General features: G+C 44.5%; 1 protein-coding gene across 1 annotated transcript in view; it reads left to right on the top strand.

The window, feature by feature from the left end:
• The window catches only part of PDSS2 (decaprenyl diphosphate synthase subunit 2), a 239,473-nt gene that overhangs the window by 158,658 nt on the left and 67,593 nt on the right, over nucleotides 1-13,222 (top strand). Inside the window, exon 4 of the mRNA XM_040428832.1 lies at nucleotides 11,011-11,209. Within this exon, the coding sequence (XP_040284766.1) occupies nucleotides 11,011-11,209 (199 nt within the window). The remainder of the gene's footprint in view (nucleotides 1-11,010; nucleotides 11,210-13,222) is intronic.

Raw genomic sequence — 13,222 nt, 5'->3', positions numbered from 1 at the left:
GGCTGGGGAGGGTCTGATGGGGGCTGATCTGAGGCTAGGGAGGGTATTATGAAGGTCTGATCTGAGGCTGGGGGGTCTTATAGGGGCTGATCTGACCCTGGGGGGTCTGATGGGGGCTGATCTGAGGCTGGGCGTCTGATCCGGGTCTGGTCTGAGGCTGGGGGTCTGATGGGAGTCTGATCTGAAGCTAGGAAGGGTCTGATTGGGGTCTAATCTGAGGCTTAGAGGTCTGATGGGAGTCTGATCTGAGGCTGATGTAGGCCTGGGGGGTCTGATAGGAGGCTGATTTCAGGCTGATGGAGGTGGGGGCAGATATTTTGCTGAGAAAGGGACAAAGGCAGGGACAGTTGCGAAGAAAGAGGCAGGGAGAGTGAAAGCTGGGTGAACCCCTCTCTGGACCCCCTGGGTTTAGCTTCCTGCCATTAATGTCAAATAAGTAACATTCTGAACTTAAAAATTAGACTGCTATGTGTGGTCAATATGGCGCCTGTATTGTATGTAATATACTGTATATATATAGTGCAGGCGCTATTTTGTGCTGCAAAAATACAGCCCTCTAGATTATTTTAATTGAAGTGCAATTTCTGTAACTTATCCCTAAGTCAATTATATGTTTGACCAAATACAGCAGTAAAAATTTTTTATTGAGAATTTTGTATGGCCCCCGAATGATGTTACAAATATCCAAATGGCCCTTGGCAGCAAAATGGTTCCCCACCGCTGCTTTAGAGAATGCTACCTGTGAACCTCAACCTGTCAACCGTATTTCTGAATGTTGCTTTAACAATGATTAATTGCAGAACTGACCATGATTCTGTGCTGGATCTCCTGTACAACTGATTCCATCCATGCCTATTGTTTGTGCATTGCTCTGTTGGCTTGAATAGTATTTCGTTCTGAAAATGTAATGGAAATGCCAAAAAGCAGCAGTGGGAGCATGATTATTATTATTTGTCTATGTTAAAGGGGACCTTTTTCAGAATCCAACTGGTTAAATAGGACGGTAGGACAGTTAATGCCTTTGTTTTTGCCTCTCCACCTTCCACGATCCATAACGTCTTTCACTTTTCCGCTCACATAACCATATGAAGGCATCATTTTAATGGACTATTTGTATTTTTAATGGCATTATTTGATTTAGCATCATTTGCATTAAAATAACCGATTTTTTTTTGGGTGAAGTATTTTTTTAATGGCACCATTTTAGTAAATAATAGGGGTCATTCATTAAAGACTGATTTTTAGATATCAATTGTACTGCCGGAGGATACGCTTAATTTATGATGAGACGCACGCCCAATCATAAATTAGGCGCATCCTCCAGCAGTCCGTGCTCCTAGACTGAAATCTACTCCATCTCAGTAGGTTGCAGTGATCATTTATGCCAGGAAAGCTGGAGTAAAGGTGTCAATGCTGGTGGCTATTACTCCCCTGACACAATCCTTTGTCAGGGGTAGAAATGCCACTTGCACCTAAATTTAGGCACAAAAGTGTTTAATAAGTAGAAAATCTGGGGTTTGTGACTGTCAGTTTCTGACATAAAATGGGCATAGTAAAAGACCCCCAATATATAAAAAAAAAAAATGTGGGGTGAAATTGAAAGGAAAAAAAACACCAATTCTGCTATTGTTTTTTGAGCTTTGCTTTTCCAGTGTGCACGATACTCTAAAAATTATGACAATCTTATTTTTCAGATCTCTATGATTGCAGTTATACCAGATTTATATAGTTTATATTAGGCTTCACTACTTTCAAAGTTTATTTTTTTTTAAAGACCTACATTATTTTTGCATATTCATATTGACCACCCATAACTATAGACATATTTTGCAGGATGAGCTGTAGTTTTTATTGGTTTTATCATCATTTTGGGGTACATAATGACTTATTGATCACTTAACATTCAATTCTTTCAGAGGGCTAAGAGACAAAATAGCGTAAAAGATAAATGGCAATACCAATTTTGTTTATTTTTTTATGTAAATTGGAAAATGTCGTTGATTTAATTTTTTTATACTTTCCATATTTTTTTAAACTTTTTCTTTTTTTTCCCTTCCCTCTCTGGGAGCTGAACATGTGATGTTCAATCACTTATACCACAGACTGCAATAGTTTAGAACTGCAGTCTATGGCACAAGGCCCCAGGCTCCCATAGAAACTAATTGGCACCCCATTTGACCTCAGGAGGGGGACAAGCAGCCACTGAAGGACAGAGAGAGCCCCTCCCTCCATTTAACTGCTCAGATGCCGCAAGCTATTAACTGCAGCATCTAAGGCTGGGTTCACACTTGAGCGTTTTACAGCGCGTTCAAACGCGCTGTAAAACGCTCAACACATGAAAACCAATGCTTCCCTATAGCCCTGGTTCTCACTTGAGCGTTTTACAGCGCTGAAAAACGCGCTGTAAAACGCCCTACGCTCAAACAAGTACTTGAGCTTCTTTGGGGCGTTTTGACGCGCGTTTGTGGCCATAGGACATTGCAGTCAATCACACAAACGCGCGTTTACTATTGCAAAAAACGCGCGTCAAAAACGCGCGTTAAACGCGCATATCAAAGACGCTCAGGTCTGAACCCAGCCTAAGGGGTTACACAGCCGGGATCAGAGTTATGAGCAGCTCATGAGCCTGCACCATATGTTTTCTGTATGCGGACAACATAACTACATTGTTTTGTGTAAAGAAGTTAGGTAGCATTGCAACCATTCCTCTTACTTTCTGTAGATTTAGCTGTGATCGGAAACATAGGTTTCACACTGGCACATGATGTATGCACATGTGATACCTGGAGAGTTAGGGTAAACAGATTTTTGTGGAGGTGCTAGACATTGGACTCCCACTGATCTGATCTGATATTGATGACGTATCCAGAGGATACGTGATCAGTATCACCAGGCTGGAAGCCACTTTTAAGGGTAAGACAACTGATCAATTAAAATAGGGATTTTAAGAGTCACTATCTTAGAAATTTAGCATCATAAAAATAAAAAATAAATTGGATCACACACACAAATACCTTACCACATAATCGCTAATTATTGTGGTTGTAATGTATTACAAGGCCAAAATAACACATCCGTGTTACTGATATATTATATGTCCACATTAGGGTACTTTCACACTAGCGTTTTTCTTTTCCGGCATAGAGCTCCGTCCTAGGGGCTCTATACCGGAAAAGAACTGATCAGGTATATCCTCGTGCATTCTGAATGGAGAGCAATCCGTTCAGGATGCATCAGGATGTCTTCAGTCTTTTTGACTGATTAGGACGGAGATCATACTGCAGCATGCTGCCGTTTTATCTCTGGCCCAAAAAACTGAACACTTCCGGAATGACAGATCCAACTTTTTATTTACATAGAAATGTATTAGTGCTGGATCAGGCATTCAAAATACCAGAATGCCGGATCCGTCCTTCCGGTCTGCGCATACCAAAAAAAAAGTGAAAGAAATTAATGCCGGATCCGTTTTTCCGGATGACACCGGAAAGACGGATCCGGCATTTCAATGCATTTGTAAGACGGATCAGGATCCTGATCAGTCTTAAAATGCCATCAGTTGGCATATATTTTGACGGAACTGCCTGCTGGATTCCTCTGCCGCAAGAGTGAAAGTAGCCTTAGGCCTCATGCACACGACCGTATTTTTTCACGGTCCGCAAAACGGTGTTCCGTTGGTCCGTGATCTGTGACCGTTTTTTCGTCCGTGGGTCTTCCTTGATTTTTGGAGGATCCACGGACATGGTATCCGCCTGGTGTCCGCCTGGCCGTGCGGAGCCAAACGGATCCGTCCTGAATTACAATGCAAGTCAATGGGGACGGATCCATTTGATGTTGACACAATATGGTGCAATTTCAAACGGATCCGTCCCCTATTGACTTTCAATGTAAAGTCAGGAGTTAATATACCATAGGATCTGAGTTTTCTCCAATCCGATGGTTTATTTTAACTTGAAGCGTCCCCATCACCATGGGAACGCCTCTATGTTAAAATATACCATCGGATTTGAGTTACATTGTGAAACTCAGATCCGACAGTATATTCTAACACAGAGGCGTTCCCATGGTGATGGGGACGCTTCTAGTTAGAATATACTACGAACTGTGTACATGACTGCCCCCTGGCAGCACCCGATCTTTTACAGGGGGCTGTGATCAGCACAATTAACCCTTACAATATTAGAAGCATCATACTTACCTGCTGCGCTGTCTGTGACCGGCCGGGAGCTCCTCCTACTGGTAAGTGACAGGTCTGTGCGGCGCATTGCTTAATGATCTGTCACTTACCAGTAGGAGGAGCTCCCGGCCGGTCACAGACAGCGCAGCAGGTAAGTATGATGCTTCTAATATTGTAATATTGCTAAGTAACCATGGCAACCAGGCCTGCAGTAGCGTCCTGGTTGCCATGGTTACCGATCGGAGCCCCAGCGATTAAACCGGGACTCCGATCGGAACTCTCCGCTGCCACCAATGATCGGGGGGGGGGGGGGGGGGAGAGGGAAGGCCGCACACTGGCCACCAATGATATTAATACAATAGAGGGGGGGGCCGCACACTGGCCACCAATGATATTACAATAGAGGGGGGGGGGGGGCGCACGCTGGCCACCAATGATATTACAATAGAGGGAGGGGGGGCCGACGGAGGCCGCACACTGGCCACCAATGATAATACAATAGAGGGAGGGGGGGCCGCACACTGGCCACCAATGATATTACAATAGAGGGAGGGAGGGGGGGCCGGGGGAGGCCGCACACTGGCCACCAATGATATTACAATAGAGGGAGGGGGGGCCGGGGGAGGCCGCACACTGGCCACCAATGATATTATAATAGAGGGAGGGGGGGGGGCCGCACACTGGCCACCAATGATATTCAAACTGGGGAGGGAGGGGGGTCTGCCCCCTGCTGCCTGGCAGCCCCTGATCTCTTATAGGGGGCTATGATATGCACAATTAAGGGGTTAATTAGGGGTTAATTGTGCGAATCACAGCCCCCTGTAAGAGATCGGGTGCTGCCAGGCAGCAGGGGGCAGTCATGTACACAGTTCGTAGTATATTCTAACTAGAAGCGTCCCTATCACTATGGGAACACCTCTGTGGTAGAATATACTGTCGGATATGAGTTCTCATCTCTGAAAAAGCTTTTATGCAGACGGATCTTCGGATCCGTCTGTATGAAAGTAACCTACGGCCACGGATCACGGACGCGGATGCCAATCTTGTGTGCATCCGTGTTCTTTCACGGACCCATTGACTTGAATGGGTCCGTGAACCGTTGCCCGTCAAAAAAATAGGACAGGTCTTATTTTTTTGACGGACAGGAAACACGGATGCGGCTGCAAAACGGTGCATTTTCCGAAAACAGCACAACAGCCACGGATGCACACAACGGTCGTGTGCATGAGGCCTTACTCAGATGTGTCATGACCCAAACATGGGTTTAACTGACCCAAACTGGATCTATGACGCTGTGAGTTTGATTCAGGTAAACCCACAGTTGGGCCACAATATATCCGAGTAATGTGGACATACAAGGGTACCTTCACATGTGACATTTGTTGCAGAAGTTTCTGTGGCTAAAAATCACTTCCATTCATCTGAATGGGGTTGTTTTGTCGGCATGCACATGGATTTCTGCAAGTCTCATTCAGGTAAATAGAATTGATTTTCAGTTTCAAACGTTTCTGTCGTGTGAAGGCGCTGTAATTTTCTCAGAATACAAAAAAGCTAAACAAAACCTAATGATCATGGCATTCAGAGTATAGGTACGTCCACAACTCAGCTGCCGGATGCGACCACCGGAGGCCATTCAAGCTGCAGCTGCATCCTATTAACTGCACTTATCAGGTTTAAGGTTGTTGTGTTGTTTTCATGATATATGATTGTCTTGCTTTAGACACAATTGCATTGCATACAGAATAATGATGGTACAGCATTATGAAGTAGTCTAATTTCAAGAGTTTACTGTCAAATATACATGCACAATCTGCCCTGCGGTGAATTACCTTATCATTTTTGTTATTTTTAAGTCCCAAATTTGGTCCAAGCTTTAAAAATAAACACAAAAGATAGAAATGTATCAGAGTTGGATACAGCAGAGCTGATGTAGTGGAAGGGCCGGTGTAGATTTTGATGCAGCAAAATTGATGTAGTGGGAGGACCAGTGTAGAAAAATTGGATGCAGTGGAGCTGATGTAGTGGCACAGCCAATGTAGTAGATTTGTATGCAGAAGAGTTGAAGTGGCCAGGCCAATGTATCGGAGCTGATGTAGTGGCAGAGCCAGTGTAGTAAATTTGGATGCAGCAGAATTTGTGAGGTATAGCAAGGTCAGTATAGCAGGTTTAGGTCTCTTTCACACGACAGTATGTCTTTTTCAGTGTTTTGCGGTCCGTTTTAAACGGATCCGTTGTTCCGTTTTTTGTTTCCGTTGTGTTTCCGTTCCGTTTTTCCGTTCCGTTTTTCCGTATGGCATATACAGTGTACAGTAATTTCATAGAAAAAATTGGGCTGGGCATAACATTTTCAATAGATGGTTCCGCAAAAAACGGAACGGATACGGAAGACATACGGATGCATTTCCGTATGCATTCCGTTTTTTTGCGGACCCATAGACTTTAATGGAGCAACAGAACGTGATTTGCGGCCAAATATAGGACATGTTCTATCTTTAAACGGAACGGAAATACGGAAACGGAATGCATACGGAACACATTCCGTTTTTTTTGCGGAACCATTGAAATGAATGGTTCCGTATACGGACCGTATACAGACCGCAAAAAACGGCCCGCAAAACGGAAAAAAAAAAACGGCCGTGTGAAAGAGGCCTTAGATGTAGTATCTGAACAGACAGGGATGCTGGCAGCAGGGATGCTAACCTTTGTGAATACTTAGGTGGTGCCCTGCCAGACCTGAGTTTTAAAAACCCAGCAATGTGAAATCATCAGCCGTAGCAACCCGATGCGCAAGAGAGGGGACAGATTTGGTCACAGACGCCGTATGGTGCAGTGTTCCGGGACAGGTCAATGGAATTTTTAATAAATGGTCCCTGCAAGGGGAAATAGCGACTGGACGGGGACCCAGAAAGTGTTGGAGCACTGTAGCTAAGGTTAAGGTTTATGCTAATTAGATACAAATTATATAATTATAAAGGAAGTTCCTTTTTACGTGTAAGTGTAATGTGACTTCCTTACTATTTGTAAAATAATGAGTTTGATTATCTTGTCTTGAGGCAACAAAAGATCAGACCTTTGTCGGAGCAAAAGCCAGACTGGCTGCGGACTGACCAGATTAATGGACCCTTTGACATTTGGTTATACAGCAAGGGCAGAGATCTGATTAGTTCCTTTGGGAGTTCACTCACACCAAATACAAGGTTGCTTGTTAGTAAACTTAGAGCAAGATTTATTAGTTATTAAGATAATCCTTGTTATTGCTTTTCACACTCATTTTAGGTTTGCAGTGATTTAGAGTCAGGCAAAAAATGTGTTCCATTTTGTAGTCTGGTCTTGTTTTTAACAATTAAAAGCAAAATTGTAAATATCTGAGGCAGGAAGTAAGCAAGTAGAGGCTGGAAATGTGGACTGAATATATCATCAACAAATATATTAGAAGCGCAGCTTTGAACTTGGGTATTTCAGTCATTTTAATCTGTTCTACACTTACTTCAATAATTTTAGTTTACAAATCACATGTCAAAGTAACAAGAAAACAATGTGCTGAATATTATATAGTCTAAGGCTACTTTCACACTAGCGTTCAGAGCGGGTCCGTCTGATGTCTGCTCAGAGGGATCCGCTCCTATAATGCAGACGTTTGTATCCGTTCAGAACGGATCCGTCTGCATTATAGTTTGAAAAAAAAAACTAAGTTTGAAAGTAGCCTGAGCGGATCCGTCTAGACTTTACATTGAAAGTCAATGGGGGCGGATCCGTTTGAAGATTGAGCCATATTGTGTCATCTTCAAACGGATCCGTCCCCATTGACTTACATTGTAAGTATGGACGGATCTGCTTGCCTCCGCACGGCCAGGCGGACACCCGAGCGGAGCGGAGCGCTGGCAGGTGGATGCATTCTCAGTGGATCCGCCTCCACTGAGAATGCATTAGGGCTGGACGGTTGCGTTCGGGACCGCTTGTGAGCCCCTTCAAACGGAGCTCACGAGCGGACACCCGAACGCAGGTGTGAAAGTAGCCTAAAGGGACAACATAAAACCTTTATTTACTCAAACATTAAAATATAGTGTCAGTAGTAAATTGTCAATGAAAGGGGTTTCCTCAGAATAGGTCATCAGAATGTGATTGGTAGGGTTCCAACTCCCAGCACCCTCGCCTGCCGATCAGCTGTTTGACGTTGCCAACAGCGCTCAGACAAGCGCTGCTGCCTCTTCAAGGTATACCAAGTACAGCAACAAACATTGTATAGTGACTGTGCTTCGTGTCATAGCTCAATCGCATTCACTTGACTACGACTGAGCTGCAGAAAGGACATGTAACTGATGGATATGATGTCACAGGCCAAGGAAAAGGTTGCAGTGCTTGACCAAGCTTTGTGGCACCTTCCAAAAGCTGAATGGAAGGGGTTCTGGAAGTCAGACCACCACTGATCTGATTTTTTGATGTCTTACCCTGAGGATGGGTTATCAGTATTTAACTCCTGGAAAAACCCTTTAATGCTAAGAGTATATTGACATGCAGCAGAAATGTTATAATTATATATATATATATATATATATATATATATATATATATATAACAACACAGAAAATCCGCAGCAGGAGTGCTGCAGATTTTCTGTGTTGTTTATCCTGTCCCGGATCGGGGGACCACCGCGGGCACCTGCACAGCTGTAGCTGTTCATTAAGGAGTGCTGCCTGACTCTTTCTATGGATCCTATATATATATATATCTGGTGCAGTACAGAGGCAAAATACAAGTTCTTAACTCAAAACATCAGTGTTTATTCACACTTAAGGCAATTGCACAAAACCGCACGTAACTTTGCAGTCTTGGTGTTAATTCACACACAATGGAAAGTTTATTAGAAACAAGTCACCTTGCTGGCAGTTCTGCCTCCAGTAATCCACAGCAGGCTTTAGGGGGTCTGTTTCCCCAGCATGCAGCTCTCAGCCCTCCAGCACGGCACCAAGCCTCATATCCCAAAACAAAGACCTCTCTGCAGAGCCCAGCTGCCTATTGAAGGACAGCCAGGTGCTGCCAAAACCCAGACCGGCACCTAAACTCCGGTCCGGTATTTGACCTCACCTGGCTGGAAACCAGCCCAACCACACATGCTGGGAGGAAAACAACTGCCTTGCCAGACACAACCCCTCACTGTGTCACATACCACCCCCCCTTGTTTAACCCTGAGGGGGTAGACACACGCCAGGCAATGCACCCGAGACAGGGCATCTGCGTTTCCCTGCAATCGGCCTGCTCTGTGTTCTACCGAGAACTTAAAGTTCTGCAGAGGCAAAAACCATCTGGTGACCCGGGCATTCCTGTCTTTGGCCTGGCTCATCCACTTGAGGGGAGTGGTCGGTCACCAGGCGGAACTTTCTCCCCAACAAATAGTAGCGGAAAGACTCGAGTGCCCACTTGATAGCCAGGCACTCTCTCTCCACTATACTGTAGCTGGTTTTGGCTGGGGTGAGCTTGCGGCTTAGGAAGAAAATGGGATGCTCCTCCCCGTTGACTTTCTGAGACAGTACAGCACCGAGGCTTACATTGGAGGCATCCGTTTGTACCACAAACTCCCTCTTGAAGTCGGGCGTCACCAAAACCAGTGACCCACATAGGGCCGACTTCAAAGTGATAAAAGCCTTTTCCGCCCAATCATCCCAGCGAACGATGTGGACGAATCACAATGTCCATTAGTTGCTGAAAAGTGGCGGGGGCTCCATGCAGATCAAAGGCTAAGACCTAATATTGATACAGCCCCTCAGGCTTGATGAAGGCAGTTTTCTCTTTGGCAGCCTCCGTTAGGGGCACCTGCCAGTACCATTTCGTGAGGTCCAAAACAGAAAAATATGGGGCTTGTCCTAACCTCTCGATGAGCTCATCCACTCGGGGCATGGGATACACATCGAATTTGGAAACCTCATTAAGATTTCGAAAGTCGTTACAAAACTGCAATGTCCCGTCCGGCTTGGGTATCAATACTTTAGGACTGGCCCACTGAGCCAGCGCTAGGCTATTTTCGGCGGCCCCATAGAAATGACTGGAGGGCGGCTGCGCATGCCCTCCGTTCATTTCCCCGCTCCGTTCTCATTGTAGCAATCCTAGCAATATGCCCGCATTGTCTGAGATGGCAAAACCCTTTTAAGTTCCCAAACTGCCCCTGAATTTAGAGTATTGTTTTCATGAATCCCAAAATGGACAGAGGATATGGTTGGGTTTGTTAATCGCTGTTGATATTGTTGCTATTGTTACGATTCTTCCAGCATTTTTTGAAAGACATACATATATTTTACGAATCTTTGTTAACGTAGACCGTTTTAAATAATATTAGGATCAAAACTGATAAACAGAGGACATATAAAAGAAAGTATGACTTCAAGATCGGACTACACAGGGTTTGTTTGTGGTCTGTAACCATGGAGACATTGATTGTCATAGGATCTGGAGACACATTTTAAGCAAAGCTGCTTGATTTTTTTCCAACGCAATGGAGCAATAAAGTCCCATGTTCATGAACTATGTGGCAAAAGCATAAGTGGTTTTGCTACAAACTTCCAAAGGTTAGCCATGCAGTTTTTTAGCAGTATGGAAATTTCATGTGAATCACATAAAAACCATGTTCTTCACCTATATTTGCCCTCCTGGCAGTGCATACAGGCTTTACCGCATGGTTCCCAACCAGACAACACAAACCACTAGTTTAAAAGGCACTGCAAGAATGTGCAAGATTGTTCTTCTAAATTTTTTAATCTAATCTCATCCTAGGCCAATAGAGTATAGAACAAGCATAATGTTACCCCTTATTAACTGATGATGATTTTATTCTGTTTTCACAGCCAGAGAAACTTGGCTGAAATTTCAGAGCTGATCCATACAGCATTCTTAGCGCATCGTGGGATTGTAAATATTGAAGAGCTGAAGAGTTGTGATGGCCCTCTTAAGGATATGCAGTTTGGAAATAAAATGGCTATTCTGAGTGGAGACTTCCTCCTGGCAAATGCTTGCACTGGGCTTGCACAACTACAAAACACAAAGGTAATGCAAAATATGATTTTTTTCCCCCCTTGCAGCATATATTTAAATAACCATGGGAATAAGATGATCTCTCACAATAACCTACAAATGGGTACTCAATTATAAATACAAGAAAAAAACTGAACAGAACTGGTGGGTAACCTCAATTAAGACTTGACTTTTAATACCTTATTAAAATACCCAAAAAGGAAGCGAAAGGTCACCCGCCAGGGTGCAACAGACTTGTCACAAATCACTCAGTGGTGAATGAATACAATAAATACAATAATGCTATATTAGTGCCAAGAGAACTAGGAGGGAGCGGGGAGGGGTGGGGGGGTGAGAGGAGAAGGGAAAACTGGGTCTATTCCTTAGTAAACCCTCCTCTAGTAGTGCTCCACCTGGGGATCAACAAGCTGACCCTAAACAGGGCGATCCCACTGCGTGTCTAGTTCCTCCTAGTATATCCCTAGGTGTCCCTACGCCGTGCCATTTGACTGCCCGGCTTCATCGAGGAAGGGAGCAAGCGAGGGAACTAACACCTGGTACAATAAAGGATACACTGAGAAAAGCTACATAAAGCAATTAAGCAGGTATATATAGTCCTGCCCAAGCACAAACATAAAGATATGCACACGATAGCAAGCAGTATATAGCTATATTCCAGTAGCACTCGGCCTGACGTGTTTCATTGGCATGAGGCCAAATCATCAGGGGACTTGAATTAATAAAATACAGCAATGAAATAACAAAAAATAAACAATAGATAAAGTGCAAAAAACAAGTGAAACTTAGCAACAACGAACGGCAGAGGCTCCATCTGATCAATCTTATGGAGTACTTTGTCTTCATGGCACAGCCCTCTACTTTCTCTGAAGCTGATAGTCATCCAGCCGGGCTTATGGCGGCAGTGCATGTAAATGGACCTTTTGAAGGCAGCCGCATTGCACATAAGCCGTATCCCATCCTGTCAGGGGATCAGAGAGTCATGACATCACAGTCACATGGACCGTCACGTGATCAAGCGGGGGCCGATGCGACAGTCACAAGATCAATGTAGGGAGTGGCTGTAGTATCCTAGGCACTCCCCTTCAGTGACGCTGCAGGGGGCGGGTAAAACAAAGGAGAGGATTTCAGTTAAGCCACAGACATCCCTGTCAGTTCCTCCAGGGCGGCGCTACTCCCAATCTGGCGCCGATCAAAGCAAAAACAGACCAAGGCAGTATAAAATGGCTCTGCCAGGTCTGAATAAAGGCTCAATATGACAGGATTAGTCAATATATTAGGACAAGACAGTCCCTATAGTGTGGTGAGATTAGAAGATTCCAGTAAGGCAAAGCATCATCACTGGAGGTCACCGCAGAGGAAGCACCTGGTGAAGTCAAATGAAACAGTCATAGAAAAGCTGTTCATTTAACCCCTTAGGTTGCACAGTTTTAAGCTCAAAGATCCACCAGGTCTCCCTCTGCAGTACTCTCCTCTCCCAGTCCCCACCCCTTTGTAAGGGGGGGGGGGGTGGATTCAATCCCCATAAACATCACCATAGAAAAACTACCCCCGTGTAGAAGTTCTACATGTTTAGCCAGAGGAGTATCCCTTTGTGACGCATATCCCCCAGTGCTCGCCCACTCTTCTTCGAAATTCTCGGGTAGTTTTACCCACATACTCAATTCCACAGCCACATACCCCTCTATAGATCACTCCTTTAGATCGACAATTGATGAAACTTTTGATAGTAAATTTTTTGTGTGTAACATTGCTAATAAAAATGCAGCCTTAGATAATGTGTGGGCAAGCTACGCAGCCACTACAGCGGTAACATCCACGGATGGGATGTAACCATTCCCCGTTATATTTGGATGTCACACTGTAGTGGCTATGGACGAGATGGTCACGTAAATTGCGTCCTCTCCTGTAAGTGATTTGTGGGGCCTCCACTATCACATCACTGATGTCAGGATCAATTTTAAGGATACCCCAGTGTCTAGAGATGATCTTCCTCACCTCATCAGCTCCCCCATCGAATGTAGCTAT

Source organism: Bufo bufo, chromosome 4, assembly GCF_905171765.1.
Source record: "Bufo bufo chromosome 4, aBufBuf1.1, whole genome shotgun sequence".
In the NCBI taxonomy this organism is placed as follows: domain Eukaryota; kingdom Metazoa; phylum Chordata; class Amphibia; order Anura; family Bufonidae; genus Bufo; species Bufo bufo.
The sequence above is the reverse complement of the archived record's forward strand: the minus strand, read 5'-3'. Positions and strand labels throughout refer to the sequence as shown.